Source organism: Heliconius melpomene, chromosome 12 (assembly GCF_056956725.1).
Source record: "Heliconius melpomene rosina isolate 202511_hmr_F chromosome 12, ASM5695672v1, whole genome shotgun sequence".
Lineage (NCBI taxonomy): Eukaryota > Metazoa > Arthropoda > Insecta > Lepidoptera > Nymphalidae > Heliconius > Heliconius melpomene.
In genome coordinates this window covers 247,625-273,703 of record NC_140400.1, presented here as the reverse complement: position 1 = coordinate 273,703, position 26,079 = coordinate 247,625, and the positions used below count along the sequence as shown (strand labels likewise).

The 26,079-nt window shown below is 33.5% G+C and overlaps 1 protein-coding gene and 1 long non-coding RNA gene across 4 annotated transcripts in view; one reads left to right on the top strand and one right to left on the bottom strand.

Moving 5' to 3' along the window:
- Positions 1–26,079, bottom strand: part of LOC146533280 (inactive dipeptidyl peptidase 10) — a 240,748-nt gene that overhangs the window by 134,731 nt on the left and 79,938 nt on the right. The window contains exon 1 of one of the 3 annotated variants that reach the window (XM_085194903.1): positions 4,060–4,176. The exons of the other annotated variants lie outside the window; for them this stretch is intronic. Coding sequence (XP_085051029.1) covers positions 4,060–4,122 — 63 coding nt within the window. The 5' untranslated portion in view covers positions 4,123–4,176. Of the gene's footprint in view, positions 1–4,059; positions 4,177–26,079 lie in introns of those variants that run through there. 3 annotated transcript variants of the gene reach the window in all.
- Positions 1,926–3,080, top strand: LOC146533283 (uncharacterized). Its single transcript, XR_014878581.1, has 3 exons — positions 1,926–2,033; positions 2,656–2,767; positions 2,908–3,080. It is a non-coding gene; the product is annotated as an uncharacterized LOC146533283 (long non-coding RNA).

The window sequence follows — 26,079 nt, the reverse complement described above, 5'->3', positions numbered from 1 at the left end:
TTAAAAACAAATACGTTCTGTACTAGCGTTGTTAAAGATCTAAACAATAAACATAAAATATTATTAAATATCTATTGATAAATATTTTTTTATTTTCAGTAAGCGTCATGGCTCCTATGTCAAATGCTGAAACACATAAAAGATATAGAGAACGTCTTAAAAAGACCAATCCTATTAAATATGAAGATATGCGGAATAAACACTTACAAAGAATTAAACTTAATTCCCGTGATAACGACTCAAATTTTGATATATTTTAAAGTGGATTTAATTTTATCATTAACTTTGTGATCTCTAACTAGAAATAGAAGTTTATTACGTTACGAACTAGCATTATTATATTGTTAATATTGTCACTTTGTTATGTTTTCTTACATTTATAATCTGTTAATTCAACGATTGAATCTTTAAAATTTTAATTTGTGTCTCATTAAATAAAAACAACAGTAGTTTTATTCGTATAATATCCTTATTTTGTTGTGTATAATGCCTTATAACATCAGTTTCGTAACAAACATTATCAGTGTTGTTACTTATCAGTTACGTTACGAATTCGAAAATGTCCACTTTTCTGATTATGACCCTTATATTGTTATTGGTTCCAAATGTTAGGTTATTAAATATTTTGTTAAAATTTGTTTTGTTTTATTTCTTTCTTTTTACTATTTCTTTTAACAGCCCATTCATGAAGCAAAAATATTCTCACGAGTAGGATTTCAAACCACTTCTCACACAATAATACTATAGCGTAGAATACTTGTTGGTAAAATACGTACGGCTTTGTCACTTTACCAGAGAACGATAGAGTGAGAAAAAAATATAGAATACTTCATTTATCTCAATGGTAATCAAATGCACAACCGTCGCGTTAAAAGTCACACACTTGTTCCACTGCCCCACTTTGAACCACCCCCCTCTACACCTATTATTTAATTAACCATCACAACTAATATGCCAGATCAAATAAACTTTGTTATGGAATCGGGGAATCCCGAGTACAAGACCGGAGAATCTCGTTTTACATCTTTAACGATTTTCCTCCTAATGTAGGTGTAATATTTACATATACATATGCAATATTTAAAAATTGTTGTTTGATTGTTTAATATATAAAAGTATAGAATTGTTTATATATTTTTCTGTCTAATTTTAATAATAATCTATATATATAAAAGGACTTGTCCTCACTGACTGAGGGAAGACGCACGCACAGCCGTAACCGCTGTGCGTAGAAACGTGGAATTTGGACAGATGTTTACTTTCGTAATCTGGACATCCACTAAGAAGGGATTTTGAAAAACTTTAACCCTAAAGGGGTGAAATATGGGTTCAAAGTTTGTATGGAAAAAAAATTAAATCGGCACCGATTTTTATAAAATTTGAAATTTAGATTTTTAAAAGTATTTAATTGAACACGTGTTTCATAATTTTCTAGAATTCTCCCCCTAAGGGTGCAAATAAGGGGTTGAAAGTTTGTATAGGTTTTTTTTAAATCGTCACCAATTTTTATAAAATTTGAAATTCAGACTCTTAAACGTATATAATTAAACAAATGTTTCATGGTTCTCTAGAATTCACCCCCTAAGGGTGCAAATAAGGGGTTGAAAGTTTGTATGGAAAAATCTTTAAATCGCCACCGATTTTTATAAAATTTGAAATTTAGACTCTTAAAAATATTTCATTGAACCACCACCATTTTTTATTCTGAAAACGACACACAATGCAGCGATGAGTTACGCCACTCTTCACGCAATATGTCGTAAACTCAGAGGGAGGTGAGGAACGGATTATATTAACAATAGGGTTTCCTCTGTATACCCTGCTAAAATATGATTTTGCTACGCGTGAAATTAAAAGAAAATAACGGAAGCACAACCATAACTCATCGCTAGTGCTATAAACTTGTATTGCTAAATAAAGTGTTGGCTAAAGTGGACAGTCCAGCGCTGGTAACCGCGACTGCTGGTTGTCTTATACACACATGCATACATACTTACATACATTAAAAAAATATAATATGAAGATCTTATTTCGTAAGTACAATTTATTATTATTGGCATATTATTTGACATTTGATAGTCGCGAGATGTTGGGATTGTTGCGTAGACACAACAACACTTAAGATTTTTTATTTTGTTGTTTCAAGAACAACTTTTTTTGGTATTTATTATTTCTCAATCAAATGTAAAGATACAACGTTTTAGAAGGTCACTAGCAGAGGTCAACGACACACTTCCTCTACCAGAGCAGGTAAATGATAATTCCTTCACCCGGCAGGTATCTACTATCTACTCATATCGAACTCTTATCCATATCGGTGGCACTAAGTTGCTGAGTGACCGCGACATTTTGACATTTCGGGTAAATTGTGCCTTAACACTAGGCTTAATCATAACAATAAATCATAACAATATTATCTCTCCTGATTGTGATACATGTTTGGTGTACAATAAAGAGTATTTTACTTTACTTTTACTTAATCTTAACATTAAGTTTTCAGGTACCCTCTGCTTACCCTGCTGTCCGGGATGTAGCGTGAGGCCAAAAAAGCCGGTAGCTCCTAATAATATCGGAATCAACTAATAAAACTTTTTATCTTTATACCATTAATATAGAAATAAATAATATTCATAACTAATGGTATTTGTTCTTTAGTTATCCTCGCTCTACTCTTCGCGTTCCCGACGGCAAGGAGTGACTGCGTCTGTGCAGCAGAGTACAGCCCTGTGTGCGCCACTTCCGGCAAAACCTATAGTAATCGCTGCCAGTGAGTATTCATAGAATTTATAAAAATGACCTAATTTTATTAATTGTAAATTGTATCAGAAAAAATAAGGAATAGCACGGCGCGGCGTCACGACGACCTCATATTAAGATAAAAATATTGACGAAAAATCTTTTTTACAGGTTATTATGCGCGCACGCCACTTTCAAACACCCCGGTGCCTGCGGTAGATATTTAAGGCATTGTTGTAATTCTATTCGATTAGCATTAGAGCGACGAATTAATTCTTTTATATAATTATTGGTTTTAATTCGAATTCCAAATGCTCATTATTAAATATTTTGGTTAAAATGTTCATCTTTCGTCTTACTTATCCTTTTGATAGCGTTTTTTATGAAATTGAAATAATATAAATATTTAACGCGACGGTTGTGAGTGTAATGCCCACTAGGAGAAATGAATATTTGAATATAGGGGAGAGCGGGGTTGGTTTTAACGGTGGTAAGAATGGACAAGGTTATCTCCGCCAAACGTGAAGAGTTAAAAATATGATACTCGGTTTAGAATAAAGGAGATTTCCTTTGGTATACTTACCATATTAACATATTAATAAGTATGTGTATTGTAATAACATCCTAATTATTACAATTAGTGCGCAGACACGGAGCGAGGACAGTATTAACAAATAACTTTTTTGTTTTAACGACTCTATTTCTGAAATTATTTATTTAATTGATGATTTTTTTTACCAATATCACAGCTTAAACAACCAAAACATGTTATGAATAAAAATTTAACAAAAAAAAACCATTATTACATATTGGAAATATAAACTGTCATATAAAAGTTGTAAGTACCTGCCCCACTCGCCCCTATTCATTTCCTCAGGATACAAGAACAAGTATGGCATTGAGCTAAACACGCAGTATCAAAAATATAGACTCCTTTTATAACCAAACAGAACTTCTTTTAAAAAATATACCTTAGTTTTTAAATGTAAATATTTTAAAATGAGACACATTTCTTTATATTTGTTATTGTCTCATCTCGAGAGGAAAGTGATTGGATACTCTACTTACCATGGTATGGTATTTAGGATGTTAAAAACAAACACTATATCATCTTGGTACCACCAGCTTGGTACTTGTTACAAAGTTATTATAGGTTTTTTTAGTATTATTTTTTTAGCTTTTTGCTGTATCCCGCGTATAGCAGGGTAGGCAGAGGGAATAGATGTTTCCTACACTCTACTTTATTGTCGAGACATTGCTCTTTGAGTGGAGGAAAAAAAAGCTGCGAAATAACTAATAAGTATGTCATATAATTAGCCTTACCTCATGCTTGTGATCCTTTTTGATGGGTCCATGCCCTCCGCCTGTGCTTTGTACTGTATTCATCTTTCATAGATTTCACACACCACACATTTAAACTTAATTATTTATTTAAGTATTGTACTTTTTGGTAATTTTCATTTTATATTGTTTATATTTTTGTTTAAATTTTGTATAATCACTAGTTTTAAATGGACATTCCACTACCGTAGGCACTGTCTTAAGTCGTATTCACAGCACTTGTGTTTTTTTTATTATAGATTGTAATACTTAAAATATTTAAATAAATTTATAATTCAAAAGTTATTTGAATAATCTGTGTAAAAAAATGTATGTAATGTATACATTGCGTTGAACCGAATCTAAAAATCGGTTTCAGTCGTCAGTTTTTCTCTATTTTTTCTAAAAATATTATTTAGCAGCATAAGCGTCGCATTAAAGGTTAGTATCCAAGTACTAGGTTGCCTCTGTCTACTCTGATATGCGGAAAAATACCTAAAACAGTTTTTTTTTATGAAATATACATTTTGTATGAAATATTGAAATGTTTGCTTGTCTCATCTCATTTAAATAAAAAGGTCCTGATTTACATACAAAATGTATGTATCGGTGTTATTCATGTTTGTTCTATAATGAAATAGAAAAAAACGTTGTTTGTAAGTATTACTTTAAAAGGAACATGTTGAAGTTTTTTATATGTTATAGATAGAAGTTAGATATAAAATACAATACATGTATTAGTAAATCGTATATTAAAAAGAAAAAAGAAATAGCGAGAAAGAAAAGACGAGAACAAAGAAAATTTGATTCAGCTTCAGATTTAATTATGCAGTATATTTAAGCAGAAATAAATTATTAGTGTCAAAATACTATGTTCCCCGCTTTTTCTTGGATTTGATCTAGAGCTGGAGAAATGGACTAAATTCATTGGTCAAAGTGAGTATGAAACAATGATTAGGACCACTGCTAGTTAACTTGGAGAATATTTTATTGCAAACTAATTTGTAGTGTCATTTTCTCAACTACCTTCCATGTTTGCATGCGCGGCTAACAAACCTATATTTCTATTTATCTACACGCTTACGCAATGTCTCGATCTCGCGGTGCGTGCACTTAGTGTCCTAGCTACGGTTAATAACTTTAGGACAATAGAATAAAACCTTTTCTTATTTAAATTAAATGTTTATAATATAAGTGATTCATTTTAAATTTAAATTAGAAACAGCAGCTTCATTGTTGTCCTTTCGAATTATGAGGGTATGATGAGTTTGTTCATAAAAGACCTTGGATAAAGGTCCCTGCATACAAATTAAATGTTTTATGCTATATAAGATACCAGTCGTCGTTAAAAACATTAAGACAGAAGGAAAGCAAAAAATCTTGTGTTAGACACTGTTCCCCAGTTTCTGCCTTATTTTCCGGGCGGAACTTAACGCCGTGCTACGTCTTGTTACTAGAGTAAGGGTATGAGGGAATGGAACGTGGTCATGGTCGTTGTGATTACAGCCATACGCCGCACCGCTGTGTTTAGCTTCACGCTGTTTCCCGCACACAGCAGTTTTTCTCCCACTTCTTTGCCACTTCCGTGACCACTAAGACACTTTCGTTTCCCACTTTTTGTCGAATACTGGAGGTATTAGGTATTGATTAGCGCTACCTAACGCCGCGCTTTGTCTCGTTACCCAGGAAAGAAAATGAGAATATTAATTATGTCATTTCCCATATCGAATAACAACAACTAGTCGCGTTTACACTCGCACGCGTATACCCTATACTGATTTCTTTCCATGTTTACTTACAGTAAGACAACATAAGTAGCATAAGTTTTCTAAGACGTAAGTTACACGCGGCCAGAGAAGCTTTATCTTTAAATAGCTTGTAAAGTAGTTGCAAAAATAACGTAGTCTCTTGACTCAGCTGAATTCAAAGCGACTCTACAGCGCACAGTATGAGTAAGGCTGGTTGTCCAGTACGCCTATATTAATTCACGCTATATCTCGCAAATAGCAGTAACCCGCTTTCTACACAAGTTGATGTGTCTGACACAAAGCTGTTCACGTCGGCTGAGCTCTATGTAAATAGTGATTCAATCATTTTGAATAATGCTAAATGTAAGATGGATGAATTATTCATACAAGTTACTATGACTATGACTTATCACTAAGTTTATATACCTATCTACAATATTTAAAACAATCTCTAGGCCAGCATGACAGACAGAAAAACTTATCACTAGGAGTTTTGCCGCTCCATTCCCCAAATTTTGAAAACTGGTAGAACTTGACACCTCGTTTTGTTTTATCATAACAGTGAAATGAAAATAGTTAATTCGTCCAAGTGGGAATGGTACCTACAGCCATTTAGCGTTTCCAGTTCAACGTAGTTCTATTGAGTCACTATAGTTTCTATAACAATGTTTAACAATTTTGGTGTAACACAAACACACATACATGTACATATTATTGAATAGAAGTTCATCGTGGCCCAGGCGGACAAGCGCTCGCTTGTAAATGTGACAGGTTTGAATAGAGGAAACCAAATATTTAATATTTTTGGTTACGAGGCAAAGTGGGGCGTTGCCGCCGTTCTACGTGCAAGGCCTCCAAAATTGAGGAAAGTAAGGAACGCAGTATCTTAACACTAGGTTTCCAGGTTCCCTCTATCTTTCCTTATATGTACGGGATACAGCGTAAAGCTAAACTATATTTTCATATAAATATTATTAAAATATATATACATATATTCTCTTGACTGGTATTTATTTGGATAAAACAAAAATAGATATGTACAAAAAATTATTCAAATTCAATTCAATTCAAACAATCCTACACATACCAACTACCAAGTTATGGCTACATCCGTTTTGATTTAAAGCTGCGAATCTAATACTCGTATAGTAAAACACTATATATATTTATAATGTGACTATAAAATTGTCATTTTGTTGCCGATTTCCGATTTTCTATGAATATTTTAGAAGAAGTCGTACTGCCAAGTTGTTTTAAAGCTCAACACGATAAAGTTATCTGTACGTATATGTTCTTACTAAACCCATTTTGAAATCGAAGTTTATGTTATTATATGAATACTAATCGTTACCGTTGAGGAGGTCTGACTGCAAGTACAGTGTACAGAGTAGTCCCGAGCCCTGGAGGACTGATATTGGACACTTCTCACTTACTGCTAAATTCTGGAGACATAGCGTGTTCAGGGCTGGAACTCAATACTTCAATTTGCCTCGTAATTTCTTTTTTTTATTTTAAAGAAAATATATATTTCCTTTTCACAACACGACGCGTTTACAGTTAATGTCGCCTCTGCGCCACGACTGGCCTCCATTGATTGATTCTTATTGAAGAAAAAATATTCCCTCGACGAGGATAAATATATATGATGTAAGTTTATTTGTATTCAGAAAATGTTTAAAAATAGTTTTTTAATATTTTTTAGTTTTATTCCACTTTAAAAACCGCGACGCAAGAACAAGTCCTGTTCCGTTTATATATTTGTATGTTTACACAATATTTTGTCCTTTATTTTTGCATCTAAGTCAATAAGCTTAACGAGTCTCCCAACTTTGTAAAAGTTCGTGAAGAAACTTCTAAAGTAGAGTAAGAAGTCATAATCGTTTTCTCGAATTAGAGTTCTCCTTACTTTGCTATCGCTATTTATTGTGTGATGGTGCCGAATGGTGCAATATAGAATACACTATTTTAGGTAATTGGTCCTACGTTCACTTTTGTTAACAATTAAAAGTCTCATATGTTCTATTAGGTTTGTAATAAGATCTTAGAAACTGAATTTGAAACACTTATTAAAATGGTATCAACATAATCTATATATATAAAATCGAAAGGTCACTCACTCATCACGAAATTTCAGAAACTACATGTGCTAGGAACCTCAAATTTTGCATAGGAGTTACTTATAGGACGTAGGTGCTTGCTAAGACGGGAATTTGCAATATTCGACTTCTAAGGGGTTGTTTTTGGGGTCGAAAGTTTGTATGAAACTTCGTTACTACAAATGCTAGGAGTGTCAAATTTTGCATAGACGTCGCTAGGACGTAGTCATAGAGACAGAAATTAATAATAACATAGTTCACGCGGGTGAAACCGCGAGCGGGCCGCTAGTATTCTATAATTGAGATCATATTTGTATTGTCACTTAATTTAACTATTTGGATAAAGAATATTTTGAATTTGAACTATTTTGAATTTATTATTTATTTAATTAATTTGAATATTGAATTGTTTCACTATTAGAAATTAAAATTTCACTTTTTCAAGAAAATATATACTTGAATTGATTGTTTCTAATCTGAGCTAAACTACATAATTATGTTATATAGTTGATATACTAACGTAATTTTAGTTACAGCTATACTTGATATTATAAAGTTAAACTATTTGTTTGAATTTGTAGTTTGTCTCCGGAATTACTGGTGCAAATTGAAAGAATTATGTATTGTATAGCCCATTTATCGAGGTAGGGTTTCTTCACGTCAGTCGCATCGATGTGATCCACTGTGCCTGCGGTCGAAAATAATTCCGACACTTTTAATATGTCGTGTATCTTACACACTTAGTACTCAGTTATTTTCGTTTGACCGCGCGGACGAAGCCGCAGGTAAAAGCTGTAAATAAGTACTAAATAAGACTGTAAACGCGACGGTTCTGGGTTCGGTTTCATTCTAGGGAAGGAAATATTTACTATTTTCATTTTTTCACTGTGGTAACGAGTACCTTCTGCCACACCACACGTAATATCTACAGAATTATTGTAAACAATAAAGGAAAGTATTTAAAGTAAAAATTCATTTAAGTAAGCATTGTTCCCGCGGGACGCAACTTTGCCTGAATTGTAAAAATTCTACTTAACAGAGCTCGTGGGAATTTATATTTTCCGAGAAAACAGGAAAATATGAAATTATCATTTCCAAACTCAATTTTATCTCATAGTAGTGCCCCGCTCGCGGCTTCGCCTGCTTTGACTAGACTGTCATAAATATATTATAATATATTCTTTACTTCAATCTGTATACCGCATATAGCAGGACAGAGGTAGACAGAGGTAATATATTATTTACTGTTAAGACACATCGTTCCTCACTTTCTTTTCCAAGAACTTAGTGTTAAGAAACACTATTCCCCACTTTTCATTTAATTTTTGAGACTTTTGCTAGTAGAATGGTTGGACTTAATTTGTTTACAACGGGGGAGAAATATTTTCAATATAATATTTTCTCCGAGTGAAAATCAAACCCACAATCACCACTGCACCACGACTATATCTTAATAATTAACTAAGGTGGTAGAATATACCATATACGAGTATACAATACTGGCACTGGTTACGGCGTCAGGTGACCTTGTTACTTGAGCACTAAAATTATCAGCTAGCTCCTCTACTACATCTACACCCCCTTACTCTTTGACGTCTCCACCCTGAGGTCAGAGGTGCAAAATGAAAGGGGGTCGTCGATTATCTGCACACAGTTCACTTGAATTAAATTGCTAAAGGAAAATTTGTTTATTTTATTTACACAATTTCAAAATAAATTGAAATTAATTTACACAATGTCTCAAAACTTGAAAGTGTCCTTTACACTAGCTTGCCTCCGCCTACCTATTCGAGATATAATATGTATATTCAAGGTGAAAAAATAAATTCTTTCTTTCTAAGAAAGGGACATTGGTCGTCGTCTTTTACACAACTGCATCTGTATTGAAAGAGGACAGTAGCTCAGAATGGACTACTACGAACGAGTAAACATACTCGTACATAGTACTCATCTCCAAGATCTATCCACTAAAACTATCTTACCAAATATCTACTCATGAGAGCAAAAATATACACAAGCGCGGCGGGAGAATATTGAAAAGTATATAAATTGAAAAAAAATATTTTATTTTTTTTTACAAAGGTAATATTCTGCGAAGAGTGACCAGTATGTTTTAGATTCTTATTTCGAAGATTTTAAATCTGGAGGTATTAAAAGAGTTTCGTCACTTAACATGTATTAAAATAAAAATCACAGAACGGAATATTTTGACCTAGACCTTGCCTACTTTGCTTATGCTCCCTCTATACACTACTATATGCGAGATAGACCGTGAAAGGGTCAAAAAGAGGGAAAGGCTGTCGCTTAATACATAAAAAAATTATAATTAAAATTTATTACAGGTACATATTGAAAAGTTCTCCATAACTCATCAAAGTATAAAGTATATATAAGTATAGTAAGTATAGAAGTGTTGAGAGCTTTGCTAGAGCTTGGTGGAAAAAGCTTGATGTACTTTGAAACTGATATTTTAAGATGTAAGGAACAAGTTGTGAGCTGTTTTCAGGTTTAGCTTGTAACAATTATAAAAATATTATGAATCGAGTTCGATCCCCACTCGGGGGAATGATTCCCTTTGGTTTATTGGTCTGGAAAAGCAAAACGCTGCGTTTTTACAGACAATGACTCACACTTGGCCGATTTTGTATATGAAATTACTAGAACAAAGTAAATAATGTTTAATATTCACGAGTTATACTTGATTAACGTTAGTTAAATGTTCTCTTTACGTGACATTGTACTGATGGTGCGTCACGCGATATATAGGTGTTTGTCTATCATGAATAAACTAGCAGTCCGCCTAGCAGAAGCTTCGTTTGTGCGAAAGTCTCGTTGTTTCCCGTTTCCGTTGGTATTTCAGGAAATCTCCCTTAGTGTTCCTCCACACTACCCAGGATATCTCACTCGTACATTCTAACATTCATTGTACTTCGTCGCATAGTTTCAGCTGACTGACGGAAAGCGCAAATCTCTCACTCGGTGACAATAAAATTATGATAAAAAATTCAATAATTTTGTCATACTGCTTATTTTTTTTTGGAACAAAACATTCGAATTTGATATGAATATTCATTTCACACACTTATGAATTTATACATATTTTATAATTTACTTAGAGTGTAAGGATTTATTTTAGCTTCACGCTGTATCCAACACATAGCAAGGTAAGTAGAAGGAACCTGGGAACCTAGTGTTAATAGACTCAGTTCCTATTAAAATACTTCCGCATTTTCTGCCGTATTTTGTACGAAATAATCTACTAATATAACTTTGTAAAGTATTTTTCTATACTTATAGATTTTGGTTAAATGCCTAATTTCCTAAGTGGTACTTAAGGTTCATGGGAAGTACCCTGCAGGTTTTGATTACGCAACGAATTTCATGTAAAATGCAGCAGAAACTTATCTTTCGATTGCGTTGACTTTATTTTGATTAGCTTAAATTCTGCTCCAAAGGATCGTGGACATAAATATATTGTATATGAACTTTCCACACAATCTCGAGATGCACTTCACAAACGGACAGACGGACAACAAAGTGATCCTATAACATATGCCAAAGAACATTACAGCGCTTATAAAAAACGTAAAATAAGTAATATAAAGTATAAAGGCACGTTCAAATGGCTCTAGAGTAGCTAGCGGTTCACTTCTTTGAAGTTCAAGTGTCAGTCGCGGCCTACATCTACATCTATAACTAGGTACTTCTATACAGCTGTATTATGTGCATTTTAATGAATTTTCTTTACTTTGCAATTAAAATTTTTATTACTAAAATTATATTTAGTTTGTTTTTAAAGAAAAACTACTAAAATGGTTGTTACTTTAGAATATTAGAAACTATTCCTGGCTTAGAGTTTTAATTATGAAACGAGTATGCTCAAAAAGCTTTATAATATTACATTTTTGAATACATATTATGTTACATATATTTGTTATTATATCTCAACGTATAATATTTTTTATATACGATAAGTAACAGCAGCGGTGCTAAGCGCTGTACTTTGTCCTTAAGGTAAATCTAGTAAATTAAGATACAGAATTTTATTTCCGCGTTCAATTTGCGTGTCATATGTCAATGTCACGTCAATCTAGCTAAGGCCGTGGAAAACAGCAGCGTTCGTTAAGTGTAGTGTAAATATTATGTAAATAGTTGTAATTATATATTATGATAAAAATCTATTAAGCCGTCGCGTCGCCGTCGTGGCGCAGCGGCGCTGACGGTTGCGGTGTGCGATTCTCACATGCTCGAATGATTTTTTTACATTCCTCGCTCTTGTAACAAGATAAAAAGTAGGAATAGAACTGGAACTCTATCTAACCCCTCAGGTCACGGTCACGCTTACAGACACGCTGCGCCACTGCGCCACGAGGGCCTCAAATAACGTTAGAGGAATAAAATTTGTTATCGGTCGGGAATTGAAGTTTGCAAAGTAGTTAATACCACAGGTTCTTAGAATGTCATACTTTATGCTGAATTTTAATCAAATTTATATTTTGGTTATCTATTTAAAGTTATTTTATATAATAAGTTATCTCTACTTAGGGGTATAATGTTAATATCTTTTTTTTATTCCTTGTTCCATCATGCACATACAAGGTAGGCAGAGAGAACCTGGGGCCTAACGTTAAGTCACTCCATTGCCAATAAGACATTTCCGTTCCCCACTTACCGGCGAATTTTTGAAGCATTTCGTGTTGAGTGGCGGAACTCAACACCTCGTTACCAGAGTGAGGAAATGAAAATTTTAAATATTTCATTCCTATTAGTAATATTAATTGTATCCCACTGTATCTACTAGTATTTCTATTCAAACACGCAGGTGAAGCTACTGGTAAAAGTTACTTTTAATATAAACTACCACCCGAATTGGAATTCAAATTATAATCGAACTGACAATCACCGTTATAGAAATACTTATATTATATAGACATGTACATATGAAAAATGTACTTTCGTTGTTCATTTAATGTATATAATATTATAATCTGAGTAACGGCTACGACATCTAGTAACATTATATTTTAATTAATGTACAAGAGCTCCCCGTTATTCTATAACAGCAAAGTCTTTCAGTCTAAACTTATAATTAGTCTTAAGATATATTTTACCGCTAAAGTAAAATACAAATAAATATTTATTATTATATCATGTTTTATTAATATATATATATATATATATATAAAATATATATTTTTACCCTAATGTAAAATAATAAACAGAAGCAGCAGGGTAACCAGAGGAAACCCAGTGTTAAGCCACTGTCCCAACCTACGATCCAATTTTTGAGACATTTTATATAGAGTGGCGGAATTGAACCGAGTTTCTGTATATTATCAGAACGGAGAAAGGAGAAAAATCTTATCGTTCCGCAAAGTTGATATAAAATTTTAATTTTTTTAATTAAAACTTTTTTTTTGGAAAATAATCTGCGACGGATTTGCCAAAAAATATTTTAACGAGTTTAAATATGTTTCAGTATATATATTGATATATTTGTTGATTTTGTTACATCTATATATATAAAATCGAAAGGTCACTCACTCATCACGAAATCTCAGAAACTACATGTGCTAGGAACCTCAAATTTTGCATAGGAGTTACTTATAGGACGTAGGTGCTTGCTAAGACGGGAATTTGCAATATTCGACTTCTAAGGGGTTGTTTTTGGGGTCGAAAGTTTGTATGAAACTTCGTTACTACAAATGCTAGGAGTGTCAAATTTTGCATAGACGTCGCTAGGACGTAGTCATAGAGACAGAAATTAATAATAACATAGTTCACGCGGGTGAAACCGCGAGCGGGCCGCTAGTATGCTATAATTGAGATCATATTTGTATTGTCACTTAATTTAACTATTTGAATAAAGAATATTTTGAATTTGAACTATTTTGAATTTATTATTTATTTAATTAATTTGAATATTGAATTGTTTCACTATTAGAAATTAAAATTTCACTTTTTCAAGAAAATATATACTTGAATTGATTGTTTCTAATCTGAGCTAAACTACATAATTATGTTATATAGTTGATATACTAACGTAATTTTAGTTACAGCTATACTTGATATTATAAAGTTAAACTATTTGTTTGAATTTGTAGTTTGTCTCCGGAATTACTGGTGCAAATTGAAAGAATTATGTATTGTATAGCCCATTTATCGAGGTAGGGTTTCTTCACGTCAGTCGCATCGATGTGATCCACTGTGCCTGCGGTCGAAAATAATTCCGACACTTTTAATATGTCGTGTATCTTACACACTTAGTACTCAGTTATTTTCGTTTGACCGCGCGGACGAAGCCGCAGGTAAAAGCTGTAAATAAGTACTAAATAAGACTGTAAACGCGACGGTTCTGGGTTCGGTTTCATTCTAGGGAAGGAAATATTTGCTATTTTCATTTTTTCACTGTGGTAACGAGTACCTTCTGCCACACCACACGTAATATCTACAGAATTATTGTAAACAATAAAGGAAAGTATTTAAAGTAAAAATTCATTTAAGTAAGCATTGTTCCCGCGGGACGCAACTTTGCCTGAATTGTAAAAATTCTACTTAACAGAGCTCGTGGGAATTTATATTTTCCGAGAAAACAGGAAAATATGAAATTATCATTTCCAAACTCAATTTTATCTCATAGTAGTGCCCCGCTCGCGGCTTCGCCTGCTTTGACTAGACTGTCATAAATATATTATAATATATTCTTTACTTCAATCTGTATACCGCATATAGCAGGACAGAGGTAGACAGAGGTAATATATTATTTACTGTTAAGACACATCGTTCCTCACTTTCTTTTCCAAGAACTTAGTGTTAAGAAACACTATTCCCCACTTTTCATTTAATTTTTGAGACTTTTGCTAGTAGAATGGTTGGACTTAATTTGTTTACAACGGGGGAGAAATATTTTCAATATAATATTTTCTCCGAGTGAAAATCAAACCCACAATCACCACTGCACCACGACTATATCTTAATAATTAACTAAGGTGGTAGAATATACCATATACGAGTATACAATACTGGCACTGGTTACGGCGTCAGGTGACCTTGTTACTTGAGCACTAAAATTATCAGCTAGCTCCTCTACCACATCTACACCCCCTTACTCTTTGACGTCTCCACCCTGAGGTCAGAGGTGCAAAATGAAAGGGGGTCGTCGATTATCTGCACACAGTTCACTTGAATTAAATTGCTAAAGGAAAATTTGTTTATTTTATTTACACAATTTCAAAATAAATTGAAATTAATTTACACAATGTCTCAAAACTTGAAAGTGTCCTTTACACTAGCTTGCCTCCGCCTACCTATTCGAGATATAATATGTATATTCAAGGTGAAAAAATAAATTCTTTCTTTCTAAGAAAGGGACATTGGTCGTCGTCTTTTACACAACTGCATCTGTATTGAAAGAGGACAGTAGCTCAGAATGGACTACTACGAACGAGTAAACATACTCGTACATAGTACTCATCTCCAAGATCTATCCACTAAAACTATCTTATCAAATATCTACTCATGAGAGCAAAAATATACACAAGCGCGGCGGGAGAATATTGAAAAGTATATAAATTGAAAAAAAATATTTTATTTTTTTTTACAAAGGTAATATTCTGCGAAGAGTGACCAGTATGTTTTAGATTCTTATTTCGAAGATTTTAAATCTGGAGGTATTAAAAGAGTTTCGTCACTTAACATGTATTAAAATAAAAACCACAGAACGGAATATTTTGACCTAGACCTTGCCTACTTTGCTTATGCTCCCTCTATACACTACTATATGCGAGATAGACCGTGAAAGGGTCAAAAAGAGGGAAAGGCTGTCGCTTAATACATAAAAAAATTATAATTAAAATTTATTACAGGTACATATTGAAAAGTTCTCCATAACTCATCAAAGTATAAAGTATATATAAGTATAGTAAGTATAGAAGTGTTGAGAGCTTTGCTAGAGCTTGGTGGAAAAAGCTTGATGTACTTTGAAACTGATATTTTAAGATGTAAGGAACAAGTTGTGAGCTGTTTTCAGGTTTAGCTTGTTTACTATATGAATATGTAAGATAAATAACTTCAAAGAACACTTTATCGTGATCTTACAAAGTCGATCAACCCATCTCTATTTAAAAATATTCATTTATTCTGTTGAATGACTAATGCATTTTCATTCGTCATTCAATGTTGTTTCTAATTACAACATTAAGGGATTTTAATATAGTTTTTGCTGAGATTGAATAAAAAAAATATTAGAAATTTAAGAATAAAATATATAAAGATGTCGTAGTGGCGCTGTGGGACAGCTTCTGGCTGTAAGCGTGAGGTTATGGGTTCAATTCCCATTAGGGAGAATGAAAATTTACTTACATAATGTGCTTTACCTATCAGAGTGGGGACTCACCGGTGCGTGGGAAACGGAGTCTCTCAACACTGGGTTCCCTCTGCCTACCTTGTTCTATGGAACATAGTGGCAGCTGCTATTTTAATATTGTCCTCCTTGTTCAATATAAATTAAAAGTATGGTCTTAAACAATACATATAACTTTACATTTTTCTCACATAGAGATACGAAAAGAGAACCTGGGAACCTAGTGTTAAGACACTCCACTAAAATTCAATATAATTTAAGAAACAGGAAGATATTTTTAATTTTCAATGATTCTTTCATGTATTAATAAGCGCACCGTGGACCAGTGGAGGATCAATTGAGTGTAAGCGTGATGTTTCACTCAACACAGGTGAATCAAAATTCGCCTGAAAAGTAGCATTGTCTAAGTATACCGACAGTAGAGCTGCTGCTTTATGCATATATCATGGTAGGCACAGGGTATCTGGGAACCTAGTTAGTAAATTGTTCCTCTACTTTTATGTAAATTAAAATATAAAAATAGTAACAATAGAAAGAAGCCGTATGTAGTACAGTAAATGCTCAAAGTAGAGATAAAACAGCTAACTTTAGCAGTTTAATAGAGACTTAATAAATTTTTTATGGAAATTTCCTTAATAAATTTGGAAATTTTTCTTAATAAATTTTTATACATTTTTTTACTACAAACCTTATAACATTCTAAAAGATACACAAACATACGATAATTTAAAAGTGACTTATTATACAAGCACTAAATATCACAGCACACTTAACACTGAGGCCACGTTTAGTTTAATCAAAAATTGCTTAGCATTAAAAGATTTAAAGAGTTTGAATTATTTTCTAGTAAAGATAACGATATTATATTAAAAGAGAATTATGAAAGCACGCAGCAAAAACACCTGTTGATTTTTTTTTGTTTAAATGTTGTTTTTTTTGTTACAGTCATACATATATTTAAGTTTTCATTTAAGGTGAGACGAAGATTTAGAAATAGTATTTTTTATTTTTGGAAAGGTGAATGAGGCGTCTACTCTCATCGCGGGCACGACAGCTACTGAAGGCTCGGAGACTCCTGATCGGGCGATTTGTTTTGTGACACGTTTGGCCAGCTTCATTTCATCTAATTTATTATAATCTTTGGAAATTTTCACTTTAGATTGTATGTTAAAGTATTTTTTTCCTGAATTGGGTAGCTTTCACAGTATTTTTTAAGATCAATCTATAATACTCTTTTACGTTTTGCTTGTCAAATAGTGAGAGTGTAGAATTAAGTGACTCCGTCCTCTATTTGGCAAATATTTTAATAAGATATTTTTTGTGTTAGAATTCGACCCTACGTTGTGTAATGCTTCTACTCTGCTTGCTACATTTAATAGAGAAGGCAGGACAAGCCCAGTCTTAAGAAATTTACATGTTTTAATTTGGTAAATAGATCGCTCTGGTAACTAACTATTTATAAGGAAATGTACTCGTAAACAATTATTTCCTTTCAGAAGAAATCGAACCCACTTCTGTCATATTTACAGACAGACTCGGAAGCAAAAAATCATAACATGTCAAATAATAAATTATAACTCTACAAGTAAAATGATGTATGGATAACTTTCCTTTGTCTCAACAATTCAAAGCTTAGTAACTTAAGCTCAGTGGTAATACCTAGTGGCTTGGAGAATATTGTCGCTGGATTCTCGACATACTCGCCGAGACATTCCCCGTGTTCCCATCAAGTCCGCAACCGCAGGCCAATCGTGGCCCTTCTACAGCTGACCGCGTAGGGAGATCAAGTTTTTAATATGTTCGAGCTTTTTTATATATTCTATAGGATACTCTCATAATGAAAACCATTATTAGATATATCTAAATTTGACTGAGGCCAGTTGTAGCGCAGGGATACAAGCGATTGGAAATGCCATCGGTTGTGGGTTCGATTCCCACTCGAGAAGATGAAGCATTTAATATATTCATTGTCTTGCTCTGGTTACGATGCAAAGCGCGGCTCTGAGTTCCGCCACTCAACACACAATACCCCAGATTTCGGTGGAAAGTGGAGGAAAGGAAGTGTCTTAATAGGAACGGAGTGTTAAGTAGGTTCCCAGGTTATCTCTGTCATCCTGCTATATGCGTGGTATAGAATGAAACAACAAACAAATAAAAAAAACATATATATAATCATAATAAATTTATTGAAATTGGTTATTAATTTCTATCTATGGTAGTAGTATTATAAAGTCGGAGAATTTGTTTGGTTGAACGCTCTTATATCAGAAATCAAAGGTGCTAATTGAAGAATGCTATAAACAATATTGTATCACGTTACCACGTGGCATGTGTCACCTGGGGTGAAGCTGCAGGTGGAACTACTGTATCTAAATGACAGCCAGAACTACGCGGTGCAAGACACTGAATTTAGGGCCTACTCTCCGGTAGGGAATATTGTTCCGAGTTCCGGAATTAAAACGGAATCAAGTTATAACAAGTTATTACAATTACGCCATGCAATCGAAGCAAACACAGTTCTAGGTGAAAAAGGACTTATGTATGTCATACTCGCGCGTTTCTTTATACTTAGCATTGCAGGCACAGAGAAAATAGTTACGACATTCACTTTTCACGTTTTATTCATATTATGGAATAAGTAAAGAAACTCAACACTACGCTTCATGAGACTTTAGAAAACTACCAGAGTCTACCATTCTCCGCCGAATTCTGGGTGCAACGCGTGTTGAGTGGCGGAACTCAACGCCTCGCTCTGTCTCGCTATAGAACCCACGACCGTCGCGCTAACAGTCGCATACTTGTGCCCTTGCGTCATGAAATTATTAGCCTACTTTATATGCAATGTCCTGTAAGTTATTTTATTTTGCCTTACAAAAATATTTCTTTTACCATATTTAGGTGAACATACATACCCGTACATACACGCGTGTGATTAATTTTGTTTCCTCATACATTTGCATATGTCTGCTTTATTTTATACACAATTCTAAAAACATTTGCTGTTGTTTGTGTTTGGTTCTAAACCAATTGTAGGATTGTAGCTCAACAGAAAGTACAATTTATAAAAGTTGACAAACTTATGTATGCGAGCAATTATCCTTATTTTTTTTTATTTGTGTTGCAATTTGCCACTTCTTGCCAAACTTTAAAATAGATCCATGGGAAAAAATGTACAGATGTGGCTTACGGGGTGAGTTTTCCATTGCGTTCTGTTTTTTTCAAGGTATTAATGAAACAACGCTATAGTTATGGGTTTTATCCACACTTTCATTGCGGCGGAAAGCGGAGGAGAAGGGAGTGTCAAAATAACATTTTCGTATAATGCCGTTCTTACGTTCAAAGTAGTGCTCACTAAGTGTGGAATAGTATAGACCTAACCTCACAGACTACCTACATATGCATTTCACAAAAGCCGATCCAATTTCCGCTGTGCCACAACCCTGACAATTATAGGAGACGAGCGACACAGAGCAATGCTCGTTCAAACGAAAATGCCAAAAAAATACTAAGACATTATTTAAACAATCGTCCTTCGTCACTTATTCAATTAAAACAAATAATCTATACTAATATAATAAAGCGGAAGAGTTTGTTTGTTTGTTTGTTTGAACGCTAAGATCTCTGGATCTACTGGATCGATTTACTTTGTTTTTGTTTTGTATGAAAGCTGCATTCTTCACAAGTGCTATAGGCTATATAATATTACATTACACATATGTACTAATAAATTAAAATACTTTCTAATTTGACATGCAATTTATTCTGCCATGTTAATAACAACCGTCGTCGCTACGCGACCGCGTTCGTTACCGCCTCATTTTGATACTCATCCTTATGAAAATGAATATAATAGTCATTTTTAGCATTTCATCTAGATTGAAATTATATTTCTATAGACATTATATTCTTATATTTCTAGCAGGCGTAGCCGCGTCCGGGTCCGCTAGTATATTATATATATTATGCGGAATTAACATATTATGAGCAGAACACAGTAAAAATCGTATTACATAAAGCAATTTTTACAAAAGACTCAATTTAAATCTTGTTACCGACGAAGTTTTTTTACAGAGTTTCAATACGTTCCCAAGATTGAATTGTCAAAGTTTTATCGAAGGCAAGTTGTAATGGCTGGCCCGGCATTCGATATATTGGTTTTACCTGAGAATTTTTATCGTGATAGAAAGCAACCCTCGTGCTTTGTACTCGCACCCACAGAATGAAAGTGACCTAAATCAAAAATTGTAATTTGTAGGAAATATTTATGAACGCTAGAAGGTTGAGACAGGTATTTCTTGAAAATAATCTATCGTGAATCGTAAAGAGGACCATCATGGCACAGTGGTAGTTTCAGTAAACGTGACGCTGGTGAGTTCCTCTACTCAGCGTGCAAAGTATGAGATTCGGATATTGGAGAACGGTGTGTCTTGCTACTTAATTCCATCCTACCCTGTCATTTGCGGGTTACAGCGTTAAATGTTAATAAAGTAAAAGTAAAATTAAGAAACAGAGCGATTTGTTATGATGTTATCTAATTCAACCAAATATAAAAGAACTAAACTTCTATTCACAACATGACATGGCCACAAGTGATATACAAATAAAAAAGTAAAAAAAAAAATTTAAGTTAAACGGTTTTATATTGCAGATAAATGTACTAAAAGCTAAAAAATAATTTCATAGAAATTATGATTACTAAAATTTAATCGTGGGGCACGTCCAATATCTACAATTGAAAGACATAGCGTGAGACTTCACCCACCTAGTGGTAAGTAGCAAGTGTCCCCACGATTTTATTTTAGTAATCATAATTTCTATGAAATTATTTTTTAGCTTTTAGTACATTTATCTGCAATATAAAACCGTTTAACTTAAAATTTTTTTTTTACTTTTTTATTTTTAAGTTTTTAGTTTTTATTTCTCATGCTATTCAATTCGTTGAAATGAGGCTCGATGTCTCATTATTGCAAGGTTAATGGAGAATGTTACGAACGACCCCCCCAGAGGTCCAATAGAGGGACAAGGCTATGTACAACAAGATGTGCCTGAATCTTGAGGGGAAAACGCTAACGACATATCATTTTTATCCACCTAGTGCCATACAGTTCTCGGCGCGCTTTTACCTTTTACCTTGGGTGGTACCCCTAGCGACGTATCATTTTTAGGCACCCTATAGCCACACAGTCCTCGACAGGATACCAGATCTTGACTTAGGTGGGAGATTCATATTGTAATTGTGTATAGTATACTGTATTATACTTACCAAGCCCTTTATTTTGATACCCATATTGATGGGATTGAAAACTACATTATCCGCCATTTTGTAGCAGTGGCCATCTTTGATTTTGATTTTGTATAGTGCACTGAATTCTACTTGACAAGCCCTTTCATTTGATATCCATATTGACGGGATTGAAAAAAACTAAGTTGTCCGCCATCTTGTAGCGGCGGCCATCTTGGATTCACAATAATATTGAATATGGATAATTGTATTGTCACCAGAATCAAAGGCGTATACCAAATTTCAGATCAATCGGTTAACGGGAAGAGGGTTAAATTTCAATTACTAAATTTGACCCAAACAAACAAACGGGGTGAGCTAAATAAAACCGTTTAATGATATACAAAACAATTTTACAATTACATTATAAATGAAGTGGACCTCGTTAGACATATAACGGATTTATCATATGTTCATGTTTCTAAAAATATATATAGTACTCGTAGTACTCGTTTTAATTTTAAAAGCTTGTTACGATTGAACCCACAATCCTCAAAGCTTACTTAAGCTCAAACTGTTTCAAAGCTTATATACCTACGAAGAACATTTTGAAAGATTTATTTATAATATATCCTTTTTAAAATATTTGGGGTAAAAAAGATGACTTATCACTTCTCCACTTTCTATTCATTTTATATCTCCCTAAAGGGATAAGAACCCTTTTTTGTATCATTGTATAATATTGACGCAGCCATATAATAGCAGTCAGTGGGGGACATGTGGAGAGTGTTTCAATACTAAAATAGCTGCTGCTGCTAAATTGCTGTAGGGAAAAATCATGAAACTTATTTTTTAATCATCAGTTACAACGTCACTTTATTTTTAATTTACCATACACTTTTGTTTAAAAAAACTTAAAAATATTAATAACTTTCAAAAATTCATTGTGTAGGAGTAAAGTATAACTAGCTATAAACTATTATGAAATATTAATAATAATAATAATAAGCCCCCTAAAATCCAACCATACGTCCGAATCGAACATCTGATTCTCGTGGGGGGCGGACACGTGAAAATAAATTACTTACACGGCTAACATGGCTCTGGTAACCCTTTTTATGGAGAATATGGAAAATAAAAGATATAATTTGCGGCCGCTACCCGGGGGTCGCCGGGGCGCATCTGGAGCTAACGCTGGGTGCCACAGCATGCGAACCGTTGGCGACAGGGGACTGAGCAGGCGGGTTCCCCTCGAAAAAAATGCTACAGCCGAACAATCATCCTCACCACTCACTTCTTCTTCCTCTCATTCACCGGTATCAAGCATACCCTCACCATCCTCAACTCGCACCCTATTAAATTCCCCTAATTCATCACCAACATCATCACATTCATCACTGGTTATAAGGTCAGCAGATGTTGTGCAGGAGGCACTTGCCAATTACCCTGCACCCACTGCGGGCTCTATTCGTGCGCGAAAAAAATGGACCGACATAATGAACCGTTATATTTGGCGCACATATCTTATTATAACAAAATGCGAAACCACGTTATTGAATAATTATTTAGAACCCCTACATCAAGAATTTAGTAGTAAATTTCCCGAAATGCAGGTAACTAGACAACGTATAGGAGATCAACGTAGAGCAATAATAAGAAATAAACTACTATCAGATGATATCTTAGCTCCAATTTTAATTGAAGTAAAAGAACTATTACAAATCGGTGATCAACCACTTACACAAAATAACATTCATTCAACTCAACTTTCACACTCAAACACTAGAATAAAATGGTCAAACGAACTTAATGAAGAAATTGTCAAATGTTACTTTGAAGTCACCCTACTTGAAGTTAATAAGACTTCTTATCGTAAAAACCTGTACAGTTTATTTATATCTAGAAATCCACACCTATCACACCTTACAGAACAAAGAATAGCTGACCAAAGACGACGAATATTTATGAACAAAAGTGTACACAATGATAGAATTATTGAATTAAAAAGAGAAGTAGAAATTAAATTAGGTAACAGTAATTCTTTAACAAAAAATATTACAGAGTCAAATTCTCCTAGCAGTCAAACAAATGAAATAAATGATTCTGCATATGTACAAAGTAATTTACAACCCGTTGAACCACTAGACCAACATTGTATAAATAGACACAATTTAATAGAAAAACATTATGTTGAACAAGAATTTAATAATGCTTTAATTCAATTTAACAATACAAATCCTGAAACCAGACCCTATATACCAAGACAAAAGTCATCGCGTAAATTTTCCCAAATTGTCAGTTTCTTAAATAGTGAAGTACTTCCAAAACATTTAAATAACGAATTAGATTTCAATGCTCTTCATAACATTATATATACAGCTGCCTACACTGCATCTCTGTGTAATGGAACAAAACTCAGTTTTATTGATAATTACCGACCTCGTAACAGCAAGCCATCGTGGCAAAGAAGACTTGAAAGTAGAATAGACAAATATAGATTGCAAATAGGTAGACTTACACAATATATATCAGGAAACAGGAACCGTAAAATATTAAAAACTGTAGAAGAAATAAAAACACAATATAAAATTCATTCACATCACGAAGAACCTAATACAGAATTACCACATTTCTTAGACACACTAAAACAAAAATTAAATGCAACTTCGAACAGACTTAGAAGATATTTGACATGTACAAAACGGAAGCAACAAAATAATACATTCGTTAATAACGAAAAACATTTTTATAGAACTCTATCTAGCACAAACCAAAATACCACAATACAATTACAAGAACATCCAACGGAAAATAATTTGCAACAATACTGGGCCAATATTTGGGAAACTTCAATAGAACACAATGCAGACGCAGAATGGTTAAATAAAATACCTGACGTAGAAATAAATTCAATGAAATTCAAAGATATATCCATAGAAACATTCAATCAAATCAGCCAGCGAACACACAATTGGAAGGCACCGGGAACCGATAATATACACAACTACTGGTACAAAAAGCTAACATGCACTCATTCACTTCTTCTTAAACACATAAACCAGTTCATACAATCACCTTGCACTCTACCTTTATTTATAACAAACGGAATAACGTATATGTTACCGAAAGGCTTAGATCCCACAAACCCAGCTAACTATAGGCCAATAACATGCCTCCAAACGATATATAAAATTATCACTGCGTGTATTACTGACATAATTTATAAACATATCGATCAAAATAACATATTAGCTGAACAACAGAAAGGCTGTAGGAAAAATAGTCAAGGGTGTAAAGAGCAGCTTACTATAGACGCAATAGTTATGAAACAGGCACATAATAAAAATATTAATTCGATGTATATAGACTACAGAAAAGCATTTGATTCAGTTCCACACAGTTGGTTACTATATATTTTAAAAAAGTACAAGATTCACCCCATTCTAATAACATTTTTAAGCTCCGTCATGCTCTCATGGAAAACTAGATTAAAATTGATTAACAATAATGAAACATTGATTACTGATTGGATTAAAATACAACGAGGCATCTTTCAAGGTGATGCGCTGAGTCCATTATGGTTCTGTCTAGCGTTAAACCCTCTCTCTGAATTGCTTAATAATACCAATACAGGATTTAAACTAAAACATAATAACACATATCATATAATTTCACATTTAATGTACATGGACGATATCAAACTATACGCCAGTAATAATAAAGAACTAAAAATACTAGCCGACCTCACACAATCCTTCTCTACAGACATACGCATGGAATTTGGAATTGAAAAATGCAAGGTACATTCAATTAAACGTGGCAAGTCACAACAAAATACATATATACTTAACACTGGTGAACAAATTGAAGCAATGGACGAAAATAGCACGTATAAATACCTTGGATTTCAACAAGCTAAGCAAATACAACAAAAACAAACCAAGATAGAACTAACCAATAAATTTAAATTTCGTTTGAATAAAATTTTAAAATCACAATTAAACTCACGTAATATTATAAAAGCCATCAACACATACGCAATACCGATCCTTACTTACTCTTTTGCTATAATAAACTGGTCTCAAACTGATTTATCAAATCTGCAACGTATAATAAATACACACATGACTACACATAGGAAACATCACCCTAAATCATGTATTCAGCGTCTAACTATATCACGTCTGGATGGAGGACGAGGTCTCATTGATATTCGTAACCTACATAATAATCTAGTGACTAAATTCCGAAATTACTTTTACGCTAAGGCTGAAATTAGTGAACTACACAAATTCATAGTTAATATAGATAATAAATATACACCACTTAATTTAAACGATAGAAATATACAACTAAATCAAACTTTGATAACTAAGCAGCAAAAAATAGAAGCATGGTCTTTAAAGTCACTACACGGTAGACATCTAGCCGATCTTAGCCAAACTCACGTCGACAAAGTTGCGTCGAACGAATGGCTACGACGGGGAGATCTCTTCCCAGAGACGGAAGCCTTCATGATGGCTATTCAGGACCAAGTAATAGATACTAGGAACTATCAAAAACACATCATAAAAAGACCAAATATGGTAAACGATT